At 43.1% G+C, this 23,055-nt stretch overlaps 1 protein-coding gene and 1 pseudogene across 2 annotated transcripts in view; both read right to left on the bottom strand.

Moving 5' to 3' along the window:
* The window catches only part of LOC145355448 (inosine-5'-monophosphate dehydrogenase 1), a 57,458-nt gene extending 40,606 nt beyond the window's left edge, over positions 1 to 16,852 (bottom strand). The window contains exon 1 of one of the 2 annotated variants that reach the window (XM_080207564.1): positions 16,244 to 16,852. In XM_080207564.1, the coding sequence (XP_080063690.1) occupies positions 16,244 to 16,464 (221 nt within the window). In that variant the 5' untranslated portion in view covers positions 16,465 to 16,852. The remainder of the gene's footprint in view (positions 1 to 16,243) is intronic. The other variant, XM_080207565.1, reaches the window with a different exon arrangement.
* Positions 16,853 to 19,650: 2,798 nt separating this feature from the next.
* LOC145355646 (cyclin-C pseudogene) lies at positions 19,651 to 20,557 on the bottom strand (annotated as a pseudogene).
* Between the last annotated feature and the right edge of the window lie 2,498 nt (positions 20,558 to 23,055).

A 23,055-nucleotide genomic window follows, 5' to 3' on the forward strand; every position in this document is an offset into this window, starting at 1 on the left:
TCTACAACCTTTCCTGAAATCCGAGATTGGCGACCTGGTAAATCTGCCTCCTCCTCTGCCGCCAGTGCTTTTTGTCCTCACGAAGGGAATAAAAATACAAGACTATGGGGAAAGAGTAGAGATAATTGAATATCTTTTAAATGGCTGCAGAGGCAAAATGGGATGGCCTTTGAAAAGTTTGATTCTATGATGTCGCTCTTGTTTCTTAGCAGCCAAACCAAGCCACAGTACAAGCTACATTCAGCCTAGAGCTCAGTAGAGTGACACAGAAGTAAAATACCTCTGACGCTGGAAATCTGAAATAAAAACAGAAATGCTGTGAAAACTCAACAAGTGTGGCAGTGTCTCTGGAGAGAGAAAAACAGTGTTAACATTACAGATCAATGACCATTCATTGGAACTGTAAAATCTGAGAGGGGTCACAGATTTAAAGAATATATAGAGGCAGGGAGATGGGGGAGGAGAAGACAGAACTAGAGCAGGTCTATGAGTGGGTGGAAAACAAGAGAGATCAAATTATAAAAGGGATGATGGTCCAGTGCAAAAGGGATGATAATGGAATAAGTAAAGAAGGAAAAAAATGTGTCTGGAGGAGGAGTTGTAAATGGAAAAGTAGAATCATTATGAACAGCTGCCATCCAAAAAACACAAAATCAAGTGGGGGCAGAGGTTATGATCTAAAATTTTTGAACTTAATATTGAATCCAGAAGGTGCCTAACAGAGAGATAAGGAGCCATTCCTTAAACTTTTGTTTTTGGAGACAAAGGACAGAGAGCTGAAAGTGGGAGTGGAGCAAATAATTAAAATACCAGGCTCAGTGTCAGGGAAAACCAATTGTGAGTTTTTTTTCTTCTTGTGGACATTGGCTGTGCTAGCATTTATTACCCATCTGTCCCTGAACTGAGTGACTTGTTGAGCACTTTGTTAAGAGTCAGCCATGTCGCTGTGGATCTGGAGTCACATATAGGTCTGGCTGGGTTAGGATGACAGATTTCATTCCCTAAAGCACAATAGTGAACCAAATGGTTTTTTATAGCAATCAGCATAGTCTTTAACTGCCAGATTTTTTTTTATTGAATTCAAATTTCACCATCTGTTGTGATGGGATTCAAATCCAGGGTCTCCCGAACATTATCCTAAGCCTCTAGATTACTAGTACAGTGACAATACCACTACACCACCACCTCCCTTTATCCCTCAATCGAGAGAAGCAAAGGCTCCTGCAATGTTTCTCAGATGCTGCCAGACCCACTTGATACAATAACTTTTGAATTACACAAATAATGACAATGCTTCAATGGTATATCTGCCCAAACAGGCCCTTGGTGTTCATTTGTGCCACATGCTTGTGTGTGCTGTGGTTGGCTTCTTCAAGTCACAGCAGCCAAACCAGCTGCCCTTAAAAGGACCAGCCACTGGAGGCTGAATTCAAAAGGTACTACTGAGGGAGTGCTGCAGTATCAGAGGTGCTGTTCATACTGTCTCGCAGGTGAGCATAAAATTCCAAGCAACAACTTTAAAGAGGAACAGGGGAGTTTTCTCTGTGTCCTGGCTACTGTGTAGCCTTCAGTGAACATAATAAAAACAGATTATCTGGCCATTATTCCATTACTGTTTTTGGGATCTTGCTGTGCACATATTGGCTGCCATATGTCCTGCATGACAACAGTGACTAAGATATTTGATCAGCTGTAAAGTGTTTTGGGACTTTGTGAGATTGAAGGAGATGTGATACAATAAAAAAAATCCTCCTGCCATTGTTATTGCTCAAAAATTATGATTTAAAAAAAATGATTACTGAGAAGCACTGCTGTCTTGGAAAGCGTTACAAATGTTGATTACCTATCCCTGCCTCGTCATCTTTTGACTGCTGCCGGATTTGTTAGTATGGGCACAGCAAAAGTTGGCTTTACCAGCACAGCAGACATCATCTGATGCCAGGTTGCACACAGTGAGGAATGATTGTTGGTGTTGCTTCTACCCCAGGGAACCAAACCCAAAGAAAACAGAAAGGGAAGGATAGGTAGAGTCAGATGGACAGCTAGAGTGTGAGAAAGAAAGATTGATAAATAGACACAGTAGGGACAAATAGAAATAAAATGAAACAGATAAACAGGAGATCAGAGAGACAGAAACACAGGCATACAAATAAACATGGAGAAAGATCAGAATGAAAAATAAATAGGCAAAGCAAAACAAACAAAGACAGAGATGGAAACATGGCAAACAGAGATAGAAAGATAAAAGCAGAAGCAAATGCTAAGTGGTGGCTAAAAGGTGATCAAGAGGAAAATAAATAGAATAACAGTTTTGAGACAGATGGACAGAGAGGTTGTTGGAAAGAAACGAGTGAAGGCAGCTGCTTCCCTGTTAGTACCAATGTAAGGTCCAATATGTTTCCATTGTCCTAATGTTTATAATGTACACAAATTAAGGAGCTGTGAATAACTCCATAAAAACTGAAATGAACTGGCGGAGGGATTGGTGACCAGAAAATCACTGAAGTTACTGCCAACTAGCATCATCAAGAACCAGGACTAATTTATATCTGGTTTTCAAAAGGCAAACCAGTCAAGTTGTTGCTCATGAGTTCTTTGTTGAGAAGAAGTGGAAAATGATAATGTTGAGTTTGCAGCAACAACACAACCACAAGGAAGTCACCAAAATGAAGGAACAGTGCAAATAGAATAGGGGAGCATACTTGCTTCATCAGAAGGATCCCAAAGCACTTAACATACAATCAGGAAGGTCATCTAGCCCATCTTAATTCGTCTTTCCAGCAGAATCTGATCATCTTACCCTGCAATGCAGCATGCAATTGCTGCTCGAATGATTCCAGGAATTGTGCCTCCATGACTCTATCTGCCAACTTTGATTGGAGTCCAGGATTCCAAATCTTGGCAGATACAGAAATCATTTCTGCACTGGTGAAACAACCAGGGATACTGAACCTTAGACGGATAAGAACAATTTCACAAACTTCCCCATGAAAGACTTCCCTGAAAACGAAAATTAAAAGGAGCAAAAAAAGGGAAGCGAAAGAAATGAAGGAAAAGGGAAAGGAAGATCTATTTATATAGCACCTTTCACAATTTCAGGTTATCACAAAGCACTTTAGTCAATTAATTATTTTTTTGAAACGCAGTCAAGTTTGTCATGTAGGAAATTTGGCAGTCAATTTATGCAAATAAGGAGGCCCAGGCTGGCACTGCCAAGGTGGCAATTCCCAGGGGGCAACCCTCCAGCACCCAAACCTCTGGAGAGCTTCACCCCAGTGGGGTCAGTTCGCCAGCACTTCGAAAGTGGAGAGTTAAACTCAACCCCATTGGCGGGTAGAGAGGCTAGTGGGCCCAGAGACTTCAGTCACCGGAAATCTGGCTGCCGGAAACACATGGAGGCCATGGCACCAAGTGGGGAGCCTGCGAAACAGCCTCCATAGGCTGGGAGAATTGCCCCTGTGATGTGTTGCTCAAGGGCAGGTGGAAACCAATTGGTGCTACTCCACAGAATGGACAGCACTTGGGTTCTAATTTTCCTAATCTAAAAATATGACCTAGATACTGGAATCGATTGTGTGGTCATCATATTTATTTATGACACAAAAGGTTTGCAAATGAGTCAGGCATGCATCAAAGGATTTGCAAAGTATTTGGATATTTAGAGTAAATATACCCATATGAAATTTAACCATGTAGGATAAAATACCCCATTCAAACATCCCAAATGAATGGGTAGCACTAGAGCAGCTTGTCCATCATGTCTGCCCCATACCTCATTATGGCCAAACCATCGTGACTAAACATGTGTTTCTTCCTCTCACATGTTGTCCTCTAATTCCTCCAAGACAGACTGAAAAACTAGTTTGTAGTTTATTTAAAATATGCAGGGTGAAGATACATAACAAATGGAATTGAGTTTACGTAAGGTGACACAGAATGGCTGTAACAGATGACACAACACTTTCAATATCCAGACAACAGGATGAAATGTTAAATACTTGGTGATAATCCCGACAGTAGGAGATCAGACGCATGGCACTTCGAGGCCTCAACAATGATAAGAAGTTAAAAAGGCAAAGGACAGAATGAAGGGGAGGGCAAACAGCTATGCAGATCAGAGGGTATCTCAGTCTTTGTGGGAAATACATTCAGCCAAATTGCATTTCACTGAATTAGCCCCATTATATTGACAGTTGTTCATAGTGCATCGTTACTGGTATAGGCTATATCTGAGAGAGTTACATCTTCAGAGAATTCTGGGTCAATAGGAAAAGTATAAGAGGGAGACAGTGACACAGTGCGATGTCACTGGATTACTAATCCAGAGGATGGGCCAATGTTCTCAGGACACGGGTTCAAATCTCACTGTGGCAGTTGGTGGAATTTGATTTCAATTAATATGCTGGAATTGAAAAGCTGGTTGTCAGTGTTGGTGACCAAAAAACCATTGTCGATTCTCATAAAAACCCATCTGGTTCACTAATGTCCTTTAGGAAGAAAATCTGTCATCTTTAACTGCATGCGACTCCTGACCCACAGCAATGGTTAACTCTGACCTGCCCTCTGAAATGATGTAGCAAGCCACTCATATCAAATGCAATTACGAATTGGCAATGAATACTAACATACTGGTAATATCCACATCCCATGAAAGAATAAATAGTGACACAAATGCAAGTAAAACAGGTAGCTTTCATTTCCTATTGACGACCATTCAGTCTTACAATTTATCCCTCAATTATACTCAGAAATTATTCTAATCCTTGCAATTACAAGGGGAGGAATAGGAAGTGGTAATCATCATAACATTAAACCATCCTGCCGTGTTTGATGAAATATTCTTCAATTTTATTACCTCTTCCAATATTAAAAGTATGATGAACCATGACAACAACATGATCTTCTGCCTTCAATCACATTTCAGTTTGGCTTGACTTGCATTTTGGCTTTGAGAGCTACACAATATCCTATATATGAGATCAACCATGAGCAGAGAAATACACTAGAACGACTATCTGCCCGAGATTCATATGGGACAACCACACCAGGAGCAAAAAAAGTTAAGCATGTGATTCTCTGGCTACAATTACTTAGGTAAGAATGGAACCACATGAGAGCAGTCACACCCCACTGGATGACAGTGGAGAGGTAACGGAGAGGATGATATGATCAACTCAAAGACTGCAATCAGCTCAAGAAGGATTGGAAGAATTGTCACAGTCACACACAATTTGTGGCCAGGGTTGACATGTCCACTACGTAAACCAGATGGTCAACTAGGGAAGGTCTGTATCAGGAAGGGGAGGTGCTCATGGCAAAAGATTTCCAGCTTTTAAAAAATAATGGAATTGAAAAGCAGCCAAATTTGTATTGATGAGGGAATAGCAAGTTTGTTTACACTTTCCAGCAGATTAGATTAGGAACATTCTGCGCCTCAGCTTGCTCTGCCATGCCACCAAATCATGTTGATCTTCTACCTGAACACCATCTTCCCACACTGTTCAGGGCAAGGCTGTGGCATAATCATCTGGACAAGTAATCCAGAGATCCAGGGCGGTGCTATGAGGACCAGGATTTGAATCGCACCATGGCATATGGTGAAATTTGAATTCAATCAATAAAGATCTGGAATTAAAAGTCGGAAGATGACCATTATTGATTGTCGTAAAAATCCACCAACCAGCAAGGCAGAGGTGGGAGAAGAATGGTACACAGTTGGGAGGGAGTTGCCCTGGGAGTTCTCAACATCAACTTTTTTTTTATTTATTCGTTGGACTTGGGTGTCACAGGCTAGCCAGCATTTATTGCCCATCCCTAGTTGCCCGAGGGCAGTTCAATGTCAACCACATTGCTGTGGCTCTGGAATCACATGTAGGCTAGATCAGGTAAGATGGCAGATTTCTTTCCCTAAAGGACATTAGTGAACCAGATGGGTTTTTCCAACAATCGACAATGGTTTCATGGTCATCAGTAGATTCTTAATTCCAGGTATTTCTTATTGAATTCAAATTCCACCACCTGCCATGATGGGATTCATATAACGTAGAACACTACAGCACAGTACAGACTCTTTGGCCCTCAATGTTGTGCTGAGCTTTGTCCAAACCCAAGAGCAAGCTATCCCACTCCCTATCATCCAAACCCAGGTCCCCAGAACATTAGCTGAGTTTCTGGATTAATAGTCTAGCGATAATACTACTAGACCATCGCCTGCCCCTGAACTCCAATCTCATGGGTCTCATGACAGCAACTCAGATATGTGCAAGGAATCTTTCTGTTGATGATCACGTATCCCCCACCAGCTCTCCGTCCACCACCTGATGAATGTTTCTTGATTTCTTTGTTGAATGCCACACTGAGTCCTAAAGGACATGGCTGCTAGACTGGGTCTGCAGCAGGTGGTGAGGGACCAACAAGATGGAAGAACATACTTGACCTCATCTTCACCAAGTTGCCTGCCAGCGATGCATCTGTCCGTGATAATATCAGTACGAGTGACCATTGTGTAGCCCTTGCGAGACCAAGTCCCATCTCTACATTGAGGACACCCTCCATCATGTTGTGTGGCACTACCATCATGCTAAATGGGATAGATTTCAAACAGGGCTAGCAGCTCAAAGGTGCTGTGAGCCATCAGCAGCAGTAGAATTGTACACAACCTGTAATCTCATAGCTCAGCAACTTCGCCACTCTACCATTACCACCAAGCCAGGGCATCAACCCTGGTTCAATGAAAAGTGCAAGAGGACATGCCAGGAACATATCTAAAAATGAGATGTCAACCTGATGTAGCTACAAAACAGGATTCCTTGTGTGCCAAATAGCATAAGTAGCAAATGATAGAACTAAGCAATCCCACAACCAGCGGATCAGACCTAAGGTTTGCAATCCTGCCACATCTAGCCATGAATAGTGGTGGACAATTGAATAACTCACTAGAGGAGAAGCCTCCATAAATATCCCTTTCCTCAATAATGGAGGAGCCCAGCACGTCGGTGCCAAAGATTAGGCTGGAACATTCTCAGCAATTTTCAGCTAGAAGTGCCGAGTGGATGATCCATCTTGGTCTCCTCCACAAGTCACCTGCATCACAAATGTCAGTCTTCAGCCAATTCAATTCACTCCACATGATAACAAGAAACAGCTGAAGGCACTAGACACTGCAAACGCAATAGTCCCTGACAACATTCCGGCGATAATACTGAAGACTTGTGTTCCAGAACTTGACGTACCTGCTGGTGAAGCTGTTCCAATACAGCTACAATACTGGTATCTTTCCGGCAATGTGGAAAATTGCCCAGGTATGTCCTGTACACAAGAAAAAGGACAAATCCAACCTAACCAATTGCCACCCCATTAATCTACTCTTGATCATCAATAAAATGATGGATGGAGTCATCAACAGTGCTTTCAAGCAGCACTTGCTAAACAATGATCAAGTCACGGAGTCTTAGTTTGGGTTCCACCAGAATAACTCAGCTCCTGACTAAATTATGGCCTTGGTTCAAACATGAACACAAAAGCTGAACACGAGAGGTGAGGTAAGAATGACGACCCTTATATCAAGGCAGTTGTGACTGAGTGTGGCATCAGGGAGCCCTAGCAAAGTTGGAGTCAGTGGGAATCGGGAGGAAAATACTCTGCTGATTGGAGTCATACCTAACACAAAGGAAGATGGTTGTAGTGATATGAGGTCGATCATCTCAGTTCCAGGACATCACAGCAGGAATTTCTGTGACTCTGTCCTAGACCTAACCATCTTCAGCTGCTTCATCAATGGACATTCTTCCATCAGAAGCGGGGATTTTCATTGATGATTGCAGAACGTTCAGCACCGTTTGTGACTCCTCAGATACTGAAGTGGTCTATTTCCAAATGCAACTAGACCTGGACAATATCCAGACTTGGGCTAATAAGTGGCAAGTAACATTCACGGTTCACAAGTGCCAGGCAGTGACCATCTCCAGCAAGGAATAATCTAACCATCACCTTCTGACATTCATGGCACCATCAATGTTGAATTCCCCACTATCAACATCCTTGGGGAGGTTTTATTACCATTGACCAGAAACTGAACTGGACTAGCAATATAAATACTGCTGCTATCAGAGCAGGTCAAAGGCAAGGAATCCTGTAGTGAATAACTCCCCTCCTGACTCCCCAAAGCTTGTCCACCAACTATAAGGCACAAGTCAGAGATGTGATGGAATACTCCCCAACAGAATCGTGATACCATCCAGGACAAAGCAGCCCGCTCAATTGGCGTTCCATCCACAAACATTCTCTCCCTCCACCACTGATGCACAAGTGGCAGTAAAAGATGCAGTGCAGGAACATAGAACATAGAACATTACAGCGCAGAACAGGCCCTTCGGCCCACGATGTTGCGCCGACCAATTAAAAAAGCAATGACCCTCTAACCTAAACCAATCCCTTTCCATCCATAAACCTATCCACAGATCTCTTAAACGCCCCCAAACTAGGCGCATTTACAACTGCAGCAGGTAGGGCATTCCAATCCCTCACCACCCTCTGGGTAAAGAACCTACCTCTGACATCCGTCCTATATCTACCACCCCTTAATTTAAAGCTATGCCCTCTCATGCTAGCTTTCTCCATCCGAGGAAAAAGGCTATCACTGTCCACCCTATCTAAACCTCTAATCATCTTATATGTTTCAATAAGGTCCCCTCTTAGCTGCCTTCTTTCTAACGAAAACAACCCCAAATCCCTCAGTCTCTCCTCATAGGACCTTCCCTCCATACCAGGCAACATCCTGGTAAACCTCCTCTGCACCCTCTCCAATGCCTCCACATCCTTCCTATAATGTGGGGACCAGAACTGCACACAATACTCCAAGTGAGGACGCACCAGAGTTTTGTACAGTTGCAACATGACGTTGCAGCTCCTAAATTCAATCCCCCTACCAATAAACGCCAAGACACCGTATGCCTTCCTAACTACCTTATCTACTTGATTCCCAACTTTCAGGGATCTATGTACACATACACCTAGATCCCTCTGTTCATCAACACTATTCAGAGTCCTACCGTTAGCCCTATACTCTACACATCTGTTATTCCTGCCAAAGTGAATTACCTCACACATTTCCGCATTAAACTCCATCTGCCACCTCTTGGCCCAGCTCTGCAACTTGTCCAAGTCTCTCTGTAAACTATGACACCCCTCTTCACTATCTACCACAATTCACCGAATTCACCAAAACTCCTTATACAACACTTTTGAAACCTATGATTGCTACCATCTAAAGGACAAGGGCAGTAGATGCTTGTAACCACCACCTGAAAATTTGCCTCCAAGTTACTCACCATGCTGACTTGGAAATATATTGTTGTTCCTTCACTGTCACTGGGTTAAAATTCTGGAACTTTCTCCCCAACAGCACTATGGACTGCAGTGTTTCAAGAAGGCAGCTCATCACCACCTTCTCAAGGGCATCAGGGATGAGCAATAAATGCTGACCTGGCCAGTGACATCCAAATCCCTTGAATTAATGAAAAAACATAATTCCCATGTCCCTTGATGTCATTAGCATCTAGAAACCTATCAATATCAGCTTTGAACATATTCAATGACTGAGTCTTTGTATCCCTCTTGAATAGAGAATTCCAAGATTTGCCTCCTGTGACTGGAGAAATTCCTCCTCATTTTTGTTCTCACTGGCTTACCTCTCACTCTGAGACTGTGTCCTTTGGTTTGAGCGCCCCCCACCGCCCCCCACTCCTCCCCACCAAGGGAAACATTCTTCCTGCATCTACACATTGAGCCCTGCAAGAACTTTGTACATTTCAATTAAGGATATTCATAATAGAAGGATGGGATTGTGTCCATTACTCCAGCTATGTTTTCCTTTTAAAAATAGTGGTCTTGGACACTTTTTAAATGAGTTGTGGTGCCAGTTGGTCACCTGGCGCAGTCATTGTGAAATTTATTAATGTGCCTACCATTGATTGATTAAGTGTGAATTGACATATTTTAGTTACATTCAATGTGCTATTGAAAAGCAATTAATGTAGTGCAGATTGCATACAGCACTCTGATAAATAACAATTTAAACTATCCTGATTTGGCTTTTTAAGTGTCTCTGTTATTATACTCAATCAAGCGTCTGTGTTTTATTTCTCTAATGTGGTATGGTGGGAGAGTTGGGATATGTTAACACAAGAAAGGTAAATGCTATTGTATTTAGTAACACACAAAAATGAAATGCGAATACAATAAATTAAAAATATTTTTGTTGTCACAATTTCTGCACCAACAATCTAGTCAAATGGAAGCATTTTGAAATTTACAAATATTTTGGGGTGTTTTTGAGTGATTACTTGTACTGGAATGATTGTTGATTTTTCATTTGGATCTCTTGTTCCATATGGTCGGGAAGAGGTTTAGGTCGGGAAAAGGTTTGGGAATCCCAGCATAATGCCAAATTAATGAGATTAAGGTACAAATATGTAAAGAAGAAACAGCCAGAATCTTTTACAAGGGAAGCAAAAATAATTGTTTGCATTTGAAACCACAATATCAGTAGTTTCAAAATACAATTCAGAATTCATCACAAAGAAATCAATTTTTAGGGTTGGTCAGATATTTTGAAATAGCAGTACACAGCGAGATGGGTCAACAGGCTCAAAATGTTAACTCTGTTTCTCTCTGCACAGATGCTGCCACATCTGCTGAGTTTATCCAGCATTTTCTATTTTCATTTCAGGTAATGTTCTATATGGTGAGGCTGCGGAAAAGAAGAATCACAAATAAACATGTTTGGCTTAGTTACAGATATTTTAGATGTAATACCTATTTGCACGTTTATAATATTGACCATTATGGAGACCAGGAGGGGAAGTTGGGTGATGAACAGTTCAGTGGAAATAGCTTCAAAGTAAATCCCATGGGCAAGATGATCTCAAAGAGGACGGCAGGGGAGTTAGAAGGAAAAATAGAGAAAGATGTGAGATCAGGCCTTGGGCAGGAGGCCACATTAAAGGGAGTTTGGTCAGGTGGGCTCGAGGAAGGGAGAGATTTGGCAGAGGTAGCTGATTGGACTGACTTGATCCAAGTATCACCATGAGCTGCTCATGTTTGTTGTTTGAGGTGAGGGTGAAGGGGATGGGGAGAGAAGTTTAAGAGCGTGGACCTGCACTTGTGATTCTCCCATATGTTATGGGATGTGAGTCTGTACCTGTGATTCCCCCACACAGTGATGGTATGTGGGCTTGCTGCTTTTTCAGTCATATCCCTGTAGACTGTTATTGACTAGAGATTTAGCTGAAAACTGAGAAGTGGGATGAAGGGAGATTTCTCTATTTAGCATAGTGTTCCCTATTGATCTCTATACCAAGCCCTCAGTTTATTTACATCATATACATCAGTGAGAAAGTACAGAGCTGTATAATCCAGGTTTTGCAGATGACACAGAGGAGACTCACCAAGTTGGGTAAATGGGAACAAGAAGTTACAAAGGGACAAGAACAAACTAAGCAAGTGAATAAAATTCAAATAGATGAGTTCATTGTGGGGACGTGTGAGGTCATCTATTTTGGATCTGGGAAAGAAAAATCAGAATATTTCCTTAAGGGTAAGAGACAAGAAACTGAAGTCTATTGGTTTCCATGTCCAAATAGGAGGTGAATGGAATGTTGGTCTTTAAATCAAGGCATCTGCAATCTTAAAGTGAGGAAGTTGACCGGATCTAATTTGGCATGCTGCGATCAGCTTTAAGGACTGTACCTCAGGAAAGGTACATTAACATAATCTGAAATTACAGCTCGGCCATTTTGGAGTGAAATCAGGTATCACTTGTCCACAGAAAAGATGGTGGAAATTTGGAGCTGTCCCTCACCCCTCCCCCACAAGGGTTGTGAATGTTAAATCATAGAATTATTACAGCACAGAGGAAGTTTATTGGCCCATCATGTCCATGTTGGCTCTCTGCAAGAGCAACTCACCTAATCCTGCTCACCTGCCTTCCCCTTTGTCCTGCAGAGAAATCTTAGAACCACATTATTATTGTATCTTCACAGTCTCAGGGTCAACATTCTGAAATTCCCTGGAAACAACACTGAGTGTACCTACACCTCATGGACAATCTGGGACTCAATTGTCACTTTCCAGAATGGGAGCAATTGATTTTTGGTCAGTAAAGTGTCAAGTGGCATAGGGCTAAGGCTGGTAAATGGAGTTGAGATACTGATTGACTATGATCTAATTCAGTGGTCAAACAGGATTAAGGGGTTGAATGGCCTCCTCTTATTCTTATGACCATGAGAAGAAGAAGGTGGTGTGATCACTATTCTGTTAAATAGTTGTAGTTCAGTCTGGCCTTGCCCTAGCTGGTTGGAAGCTGGAATTACCCTGCTCTTCTCAAATTCCTTCCAAAGAGAGAAGCATGAAAGAGGGTGAAGCACTGAACATTTTGGTCAATATTCCACAGCCAGATAGGGCATGAAAAGAGGTTAAATCTGAATCAAGCAATCAGAATACTGAGAGCTGTGTACAAAAGGGGGTCTGTCGCAAATAGCCCCCAGCTATGAGTAAATTTGCTTTAATTGAAAGAGATAATGGAATATTTTAGGCCATTATTGTCCCTTCAGGTAATAAAAGACATCAGTTGTAGCCTTTTACCAAGCAACTCCTGCAAGTGACTCATGCTTGACTGGGCAGCTTCTAATGCCATTTCTGATGTCTGTTTTACATCCTGAGCAGATCCAGTGACTGTAAGAAACACTGAGTTTTATACTGCTCCAGATTTTTAATTCCACTGACCATTATTTAAATAAAAATGAGGAAAGAACTAAAACAGCAAGAATTAAACCAACAAAGTTACTAATTTTTCTTTCAAGGCAGTGCCCTTTTAACCGGTCCCAACATGGTCTTGCAGAGGAAAGCTTCATAATGCTGTTTGCTTTCTGATATGGAATTAGATTTTGGTCCCTGATAACATAAATCATCTGCAGACATTCCCTTCGCATTTACATATTTGCACTTTGCAATTTCCCAAATTTCATTCCAGCCCCATCCAGTTCTCTGACACATTCTCCCAGATGTTCTTTATAAGTCATAGCCATAGAGTCATTCAGTGCAGAAAAGGCTCTTCTGCAGCACAATAACAACCACAACAGTCGTGCTAATCCCATTAGTCCCTTTTCCTGCACTTGTTCCATATCTATGAATGTTATGATGTTTCCAGTGATCATCCAAATATTATTTAAAGGATGCAAGGTTTCTGGCCTCCACTACCTTCCCAGGTAGTGCATTCCAGATTCCCACCACCCACTGAATGCAAAGGTTTTTTTCTCAAATCCCTTCTGAATCTCCTGCCAATACCCTAAAACTAAACTTCTCATGAGTAATCCCTCAATCAAGGGGACCAACTGCTCCCTTCTTACTCTGTCCATATTCCTCATGATCTTATACACCTCAATCATGTCCCCCCTTACTCTTCTCTGCTCTAAAGAAAACAATCCAAGCCTATCTGGTCTCTCCTTAGAGATCAAATTCTCTATCCCAGGCAACATCCTGGTGAAATTCCTCTGTACCCTTTCTATTGCTAATACCAACCCTTCTTATAGTGAGGTGACCAGAACTGGACACAGAACTTCATCTGTGGCCTAACCAATGCTCTCCAAGATACAACTCCAACATGAGCTCCTTGCTCTTATACTTTATGCTGCGACTGATAAAAGCAAGTGTCCTGTATGCCTTCTTAACTATCCTATTCGCTTGTGCTGCTGACTTCAGGGATCTGTGAATAAGTATCCTAAGATCTTCCCAGCATTCTGCCATTCATTAAATACTCCCTCATCTTCTTCCAAAATGCATCCTTTGCACTTACCAGGGTTAAGTACCATCTGCCAATGCTCTGCCCATCTGACCAACCCATCTATATCTTCCTGTTACCTACAACCATCTTTTTCATTATTAACTGCCCTGCCAATCTTGGTGTCATTGGCAAACTTGCTTATCATTCCCCTTACATTTTCATCCATCACATTTATGTATATGACAAATAATAAGGGTCCGAGTACTGATCCTTGTGACACACCGCTGGTCACCAGCCTCCAGACACTCAAACAGCCTTCTGCCACTACCTTTTGAGTCCGATTACTAAATAAGTTTCTGATCTATCTCGCCAAGTTTCCCTGAATTCCATCTGCTTTAACCTTCTCAATCAGTATGCCATAGGGGAGGACAAATACAGGCTACTCATAGCTTGATTTCTCACTGAACAACTTTGACTAGAGAAATTCAGATGATGAATAGATTGTTTACTGTGGTACTGTACACAAGAAGCTTGTAATTTCAATTTTCATTCAGGTTTGCAATCTCTGACCTCACACAGCTAATATTGGCCCCAGTTTTCCTGGGCCAGGGAGCAGAATCTTAGGCATAGCTAATGACCTTCCAATGACTATGACATAAACTAAGTTAGCTTACATATTGAGGCTAATTACTATGGTGAGGTAGCAGTGCATGTGCTCACTTTGACTCTCCCCCAGAATCTATTTTGTCTCTGCCCTGCACGTAACAACCTCTCCTCTTCCACATTCCATATCTTTGTTCCCACTCTCCAATGTACCTGTCCCAGTCATCCCACACACCTGTCCATCTCACCCCACCCCATATCTCCCACATGCTGTTCCACCACTTGTCCATACCTGTATTGCAAACACCTTTTTAATTACAAAAATTATTTCATAGGACGTGGGTGCTGCTGGCAAGCCAGCAAGCATTCAGTGAAGAGTCAAAATATTAACTCTTGTTTTCTCACTCTACAGATGTTGCTAGACCTAGTGAGATTTTCCAGCATTTTCTGTTTTTGGTTTGCTAGGCTATTTCAGAGGGTAGTTAAGAGTCAACCACATTACTGTGGATCTGACATCACATGTAGGTCAGACCAGGTAAGGTTGCCTTCTCTAAAGGGCATGCATTTCTACAACAATCAATAGTTTTGTAGTAACTAGCTTTCCATTCCAGATTTTTCCTTTTTAATTAATTGAATTGAAATCCTAACATCTGTTGTGATGGGATTTGAATCTGTGTCCCCAGAGCATTAACTTGGGCCTCTGGATTATTAGTCCAGTGACATTATCACGACACCACCTTCTCACTGTTTCCTTTCTCAAAACAACAATTTCCACTCTCCCACACACTGTTTCTTCTGTCCACATCTGTCAATCCTTTCAATTTTTGTTAGAGAAACCTGCTTTTAGCATAGGAACTAAATGGTGCACGGAACATAGGATGGTACAAATTACTCATGTGACACTGAAGCAGTAAATATGAAACACCAGAAAATGCCTGGTGCCAACACTCCTGTACTACGTCTGTTCAAAGATCAGCATCTAGGCAGTTTCTAAAATCACAAGATATTCTATTTAAAACTACCTAGAACAAAAGTTCAACAGTAACACTCTTCATGAATAAGTATTGGAAACAATAATTACTGCACTGTATGAGAAGTACTAATTATGGGTAATGCGGTTGTTAATCTGGGGTGCACTGCCTCCATAGTAACAATGACCAATTATTACACTTTGAGAAATGCTGATTCTGTGGTAACAATTTCTCACTTTCTTATACACACTGTGCACTTACTCTGCAGTACTAGAAATGCGTAGCCTCACATAATGTACACTACGAAGTGATGGATAGTATTTAGTGCAAAAGTGTTGATTTGTGATGACAAAAATCATCTTAACACAGTATTAAATATAGCAGATTACTAGATCTTCACTGATACTTCTGATCATTGTATCTCAAAATCTCTCCATTTATCTTCCAACCCTTTGTTTATCTCTTTTACAGTGACAGCTGTTTACTGGGAGGTGAACAGAGGAGAATCTCTTTATTTCTGTGGCTTTCGCTGAACGGACGACACAAGCAGCAGAGAGTGCCACAGACATGCAGGTTAGGAGGGTCCCAGTTCAATTCAGGTTTATGCCAGATTGTCTGAAATTGGCTAGGATACATGCGCACTCCGACTGGCATCAGTGACCTCAGGTTAGGAATGGGTGACCTGCCAGTGTGCCCATTCTTGCAAAACTCCCCCTAATAACTTCCTGGAAGTAATTTTGTTTTGCTCAGTACCTCAAGTTCTCAAAATTCTTATTCAGATTCTGTTGATGTGCTGAAGTGATTGTATTTACAAATTGTTTGGTATTTTTCCCCTTGGTGGGATTACTTTCCCCTCAGGATGTGATATTTACCCTCAGTTCCCCCTTACCTCTCGGGTGCGTAGCCAGCCTGAATTCTGGTGGCAGTATAGCGCTGTGCTGCGGTTTCATGTCCATGCCCATGGTGGTACCCACTTGGGTGCCCCCCGCAGGGGGTGAGCTGTTCGTCTCGGGGCTGAGTTGGGTCCATCTCTCCCACAATTGTCCGATAATCAATCCGGTAAGGATCCTGTTCTGAGTCACTAAATCCACCGTAACATTGCCTATCCATTCCTGTCTTCTCAGGGGAGCCACTTCCAGAAGCGTTCAGGTGTACAGCTCACCAGGGAAGGTGGCAGTGGTGAGGGATCCTCTCTCAAACTGTGTACTGCCTGGACATTCTGCCAGGGTGAGCTCACTACAAAAAATCAACAAAGCACCAAGAGTTACTCCCTAAACAGTCCAGGAATCGAAACTTTCCTCCACACTGCCCCGAGCTCTGGATAAAACAACAACAATTTCTAAATTTATACAAAAGATTTTTTAAAAAAATATCTTAGAAAAATAGATGTTTCCTAAACATAATGAAGTAAAATGTTTGAAAATAAATAATGTTCAAGTGTAAATAAGCCCATGGATGGAAACTCTCTCTCCTTTCCCTCTCTCTCGTTGTCTCTTCTGCTTTTAGCTGATGTACATTGGAGAGTATTTTTGTTCTGTAGCCCAGCCCTACAGCTTCAGATTAGCCTTATTCTGACAGTGCCAGATGTCACTTTGTTAAAGAGGATTGGACACTCAAGCGAAACATTGGCGTTCTCACAGTTCCCACCCCTTGACAAACACACACTCATATCAACTATTCCCATTAGTATTCTTCCTTAACACCTCTGGGAGCAATATGTGTGAGTATGCAACGAACAGCAGCATAACAGCTGAACAAGGCAAGGCAAAACTCAGAGAATTCTTACAGACTGGGGCAATATGATACACACCCCATTCTCTCCTCCTGTTATTGCTGACCCGGGTACCTGTCTAGAGTTCCAAACATTTAGCTAAACACAGTTTTTAAAAAACCCAAACTATTACAAGGAAATATGAACAGTGAAGATAATTAAGGCCCAAGTATGTCAATTAATTCCTTTTCAGAATAGATGAGTATGTCTTTTTCTCAGCATTTAGCATGTTTTATCATGTAGTATTCACAGCTGGAATCATCAAGTGAAAGTCAGCCTTCAGCCTGCTCTCTGATTTCACTGAGCACAACTAAACACTTTCTGATGCACACCTCCAGTACAATTCAATTACTTCTCCAATGCACTCAGTGTTACTCTTCCAGTTACTTCTCCAATGCACTCAGTGTTACTCCTCTAGTTACTCCTGCAGTGACATTCAATGACAATACAATCTCTGAATCTACCAATAACAACATCTGGGGGGAGTTACCACTGACCAGAAACTGAACTGGACGATTCTCCCAGCCTGCTGTGCTGTTCGGGTAGCACAGCGGGGCGGGAGACATCAGCGGCAGCTGTTTTGCAGGAGTCACATAGGGCACCGGGCCTCCGTGTGCCTAAGCCTTTTCAGCGTCTCCAGGATGGCCAAGACCCTGTCACCCATGAGGCCAAATCCTTGTGCCAGAAGGAAAGGGGAGTCTGCAGAATGTAGTGTTACAGTCCTAGCTAGAGTGTAGAGAAAGATTAACTTAATATAAGGTAATACAACTTAATATCATTCAAATGTCTGATGGTAGCATGGAAGAAGCTGTTCTTGAGTGGTTTTTCAGCCCCCAAATGGGGCATGTGCTGATTCCAGTCACTTCTGCTCCATTTTGTCCAGCCAACATGGTAAATCTGAGTGAGCATGAAGGATGAGGGGAATACAATGGATTAAGCAAAAGATTGCCCCCACGTCGTTCCCCCACCCACCTCCAGGATCATGGCCAAGCATCTGGAACATTGAAAATAAACTGACTTCCCTGGTCCCTCGCTGTCTGCATCCTCCTCCCTCCCTCCCTGATTGCTGGCTCCAACAATACCCTGCCCAACCACCACTCTCACTCCCCACACCAGCTCACCCCCCAATCCCTCTTCCGATTGCTAGCCTCCTGATGGCTGGCCCTGGCCTCCGAGCACTGGCTCCATCCCCCATGCAGAGATCCTCCCCATTCCCTCTCTTGCACCTCCCCCAACCCCTTGGCTCTTCCCCCATCTGGCCATGCCCCCTTCAGGCCCTGCTCCCTTGGCACAGCCCAGTGCCGGGGTATCAGGCTGGCACTGCCCAAGGAGCAACTCACCCTGCCCCCAACCTCCTGGAAGGGCAAAATGGCCTCTGGTCCCACCAGCGAGGCCATCATGCTTGGTCTCAGTGTGGTTTTTCACTGTGGCATGTCGGAACTGTCGATTGATGAGTCGAGTGCCATATCCTGTTCTTATGAGGACATCTTTCAGTGTCTGTAGGTGTATGTTGCGATCCTCTTCACCTGAGCAGATCCTGTTTATATGGAGGGCTTGTCCATAGGGGATGGCTAGGGTAGGAGCTGGAGAAATGGAGCATTGTGAGGTTATCAGTGGGCTTGCGGTACAGTGAAGTGCTGAGGTGTCCGTCCTTGATGGAATTGCATGTTTCCAAGAATGCAACTGATTCTGGAGAGTAGTCCGTGGTGAGTCTGATGGTGGGATGGAACTTGTTGATATCATCATATAGTTGTTTCAGTGATTGTTCACCATGAATCCTAAGGAAGAAAATGTCATCAATGTATCTAGTGTATAACGTCAGTTGAAGGTCCTGTGTGATGAGGAGGTCTTGTTCAAACCTATGCATGAAGATGTTGGCATATTGAGGTGTGAATTTGGTCCCCATGGCTGTTCTGTGTTCTGGATGAAGAACTGGTTGTTGAAGGTGAAGACATTGTGGTCCAGGATGAAGCAGATGAGTTGTGACATTTAAGTCATGGGTAGATAGGTTTCTGATAGACAGGGGAATTAAGGGTTATGGGGAGAAAGCAGGAAAGTGGAACTGATCCACTTCAGATCAGCCATGATCTTATTGAACGGCAGGGCAGGCTCGAAGGGCTAGATGGCCTACTCCTGCTCCTATTTCTTATGTTCTTATGTAAAATTGCATCTGGAGGGTCCGGGTCTAACTGCCAGGTCCTACTTCTCTCAGAATTTTTTTTTTTGTTTACTTTATTCCAATCCAATCACACACACAATTCTAAAGCACAGCTTGAGTAGGACAAAGTATAATGCCCCCTCTGAAACACATGACGAAGTTACAAACATAAATGATCAAATGAAACTCAAGTGTTTGTTTTTGCAGCAGCAACTCGAGTAACTTTTGTTTCCAACAACAGCTTTTCTTTCTTTGAATAATTGTGATTATTCATGTCCAGTCTCACGAACCACACCCAAGTGTCTTCCCTCCTCCACTAACTGGCCGAAAGTCTTTATGGAGGGAAAGGAACTTCTTTGTGCTTCAGACAGAGAAAATCCACTTCTTTCCGCATATTTTGGTACATCAATTTGCCAAGTTTCTTAGGACTGGTTGTAGGTTGAATTTTGACTGCCGTTAGAATCCTGCTCTCCTTCACTGTTTGGAGGTGGTTTCGGTTTTGGCATCTTGTTGAGGATTGCAGCCATTTCTTTTTAGTCATCAAAATTCTTCCATAGATCTTATAGCTTTAGAATGACTCTGATTATCTCAAGGATCTTCTCCATATCCACTGAGAGTTCAGCAAACCATTGACGTGCATCTTTTTGTTGGACTACACATGCTACGTGCAAGCAAGCTAGGGCCATCATGAATGGAGGATACATGAGGCATAGGTCTGTCCTGTAGGTGTCATTCACTATCCTCCATGCTAATGGTAACAGCATGTCTTCTTGTCCCATATCTTGTACCTACTGCAACAATGGTCTGTATGGATGGTATACTATTAGACAGCAAACCATTAACTCTAACAAATAAAATTCACATTCCAATGTATGGTTCATTCTGTAGGGAAATTCCTTAGGAAATGCATAAGAAAACCTGGTTTTCAACACCAAAGTTGAAGCTGAAATCAATCGTGTGTTTGAGACAACACCAAATTCCTCTACTTTTGATGCTAAAAATACACAAGTTGGCGCCATCAGTACTGGATCTATACTCTTCAGCGAGTATCTGGCATAGAATCTCTTGAAGTAGACTGTTGCCATTGCAATAACTTGCTGCCTCAGTTTGAGATGTTCCCTAAGAGCTTGGATTACATTTGCAAAAAATATTTGCAACTTCCAATATTCTTCTTCTGTTAGGAACTTCAAGTCTTTCTGCCTCTCCTTCATTACATCTTGCTTATCAAGGATCCACTGTAAATAGTGCAAGCTCTGCCAGAAGTTGCTGGCCATGTCCTCTCACCCAGAGCCGGCCAGCCGGCGGCTCCTCTCTGCTGCTCCCGGGCCTTTCGCTCGTTTATTCCAATCCAGTCAGGTCAAATTAAAGCCAGAGTCCCCCAACAAGTTGGGACATTTCCGATCCAAGCTGACAAGGCAGGGCTCTCACCTCCTGTCTTGGGCTTGATCTACATGATCCAAGCTGATTGGAGTAGGTGTAGCTCCTCCTCCAAGGCTTGGTCTAATTTGCATCTTAGCCAAAAGGCTGAGATGCCACTTTAAAAAATTGCTTCAAATGGAGCTGAAATAGAATGATTGGCCTGGAGGTTCCCCAGAATTTTTTTTCCAAAAATATACTTCATTCATAAAAATCTCAAATAAACCATTGCAAATCTACATGTCTTTGTTACAAACAGAAGTTCCTTAGCCACTTCTACTGGATGCTCTAACTCCCATTTATCACTGGAGGTGATCTTTCGCTTCCCACTTCTTGGTAAATGTTGCTGGTCTCACTTCTTCCAGAATGCACCAGTGAGGTCTCTCAGCCACTTCTACCAGTGTGGAGTGCGGCACTTCAAGTATTTTTGGGAGAATCCAGCCAGTGACTGTTGTGAACTGGAATGCACTAACTGAATGGGGAGTAGAAACTTATTCAATAGTAATTTGCAAAAGTGAATTGGAGAAGTTCATCCCGCCAACCCAACCTCTCATAAATTATGAAACAAATTCTTAAAAGTCAGGAGATTTGGTATAAAAGTCATAGGTTTTGTTTTCAAACATAAATCAAAGTGGATTTTAAATATTATTAGTGGCTTATTTAATCTCTTGCAAGTCAACGCGCTTTACAAAAACCATTTTACTGCATCTAAAATATTTTATCAAAGTCTTTTAAAAATTTTTACCCGTTATCCTTGCTCCAACAGGCTCCTGTTGGCTGAGACAGCTGCCTCCTTATAGGATGAAACATAATCAAATATCCTCATTGTTCTCCGGAGCAGAGTATCTGGTGGCTTTGGTGAGTATTGGATTTACTTGGAATCACTTTCTGACTGCACTTCCGGTTCGCGGGGTTTCTGTGTGTGTATTTTACTTCCGTACCGGAAGTTAGGCGAGGGGATAGTCGGGAAGGGGGAGCGGGGGGTATAAAAAGAAGGTAGTGATAGACAGCGGGCAGCGTCGGGAGCAGGCAGCGGAGTGAGAGTTATAAGGGCTTTGGCTCGCTGGGCTTAGGCGAGAGCAGGCTTAGAGAAGGTGAGTTGGCAGTTTCTATCTTTCCCGGGTTGCATTTTCGGCACATACAAACCCAAGGGAGGTTGGGACATGGCAGGGGCTATGGGGAGGAACATAAGCTGTGTTAGGTGCCACATGTGGGAGTTCTTGGAGGCATCACGTCTCCCGAAGGTCCACATCTGTGTTAAGTGTTTAGAGTTGCAGCGGTTAAGGGCAACTAGAGGGGCGTTTAGAGGATGCATTTCTGGTTAGGGAAAATGAAGAGTTAATGGCTAGGAACCATGATCAAGAGGAGGTCCCAGGGGCTGAGGAGCAGGATGGGTGGACAACTGTCAAGAGGAAGAAGAGGAAGAAGAAGAATAGTCCTGGTCCTCAGACCTCCCCAGTGGCTCCCCAAGGTTCATCGACAGGGGCACAAAAGGATAGACAGGAGGGCCAGAATGACTCAGAGGGACAGAAGGGGGCTGGCAATGTGATAGTGGTAGGGGATGGGAAGGTCAAAGGAATCGACAGGAGGTTCTGTGGGCAGAGGCGTGACTCCAGGATGGTGGTCTGCCTCCCTGGAGCAGGGGTACAGGACATAACAGAAAGGATAGAGGGAATTTTGAAAGGGGAGGGGACCCAGGCAGAGGTAATAATACACGCAGGGGAGAGGAACGTAGGAAGGCAGAATAGGGCAGATGTACGTAGGCAATTTAGGGAGTTGGGGTGCAAACTGAAGAGCAGGACCTCCAGGGTGGCATTCTCTGGGCTGCTGCCTAGTACCGGCAGGGCTAGGAATAACGAGATCATGCAGCTGAATGCATGGCTGAGGGATTGGTGCAAGCTAGAGGGCTTCACTTTTGTAGACCACTGGGAGGTATTTGTGAGAGAAGGGCAACTGTACAGGAGGGATGGGGAAAATTTAAATGGGAGAGGGACAAATGTCTTAGCAGGGAGGTTAGCTGGAGTGTTTAGCCAGGGTTTAAGCTAATAGGGAGGGGGGGTGGGATGTGACTGATAGCTCATTAGACACTGGGGTCGGGAGTGAGTTGGGTGATAGGGTAGGTTTGGGTGAAAGGAAAATTATCAGGGAGAAGGGGTTCTGAGAGGCACTGGTGGGTTGGACTGCGTCTGTTTCAATGCGAAGAGTGTGACGGGTAAGACGGATGAGCTTAGGGCCTTGATGTTTGTGAGAAAGTTAGATGTGGTGGCAGTAACGGAGACGTGGTTACGTGAAGGGCAGGATTGGCAGCTGAATGTTCCTGGGTATAAGTGTTTTAGGTGTGACAGAGGAGGGTTGA

This window comes from Carcharhinus amblyrhynchos, chromosome 19 (assembly GCF_965287045.1).
Source record: "Carcharhinus amblyrhynchos chromosome 19, sCarAmb.v2.hapA, whole genome shotgun sequence".
NCBI classification, from domain to species: domain Eukaryota; kingdom Metazoa; phylum Chordata; class Chondrichthyes; order Carcharhiniformes; family Carcharhinidae; genus Carcharhinus; species Carcharhinus amblyrhynchos.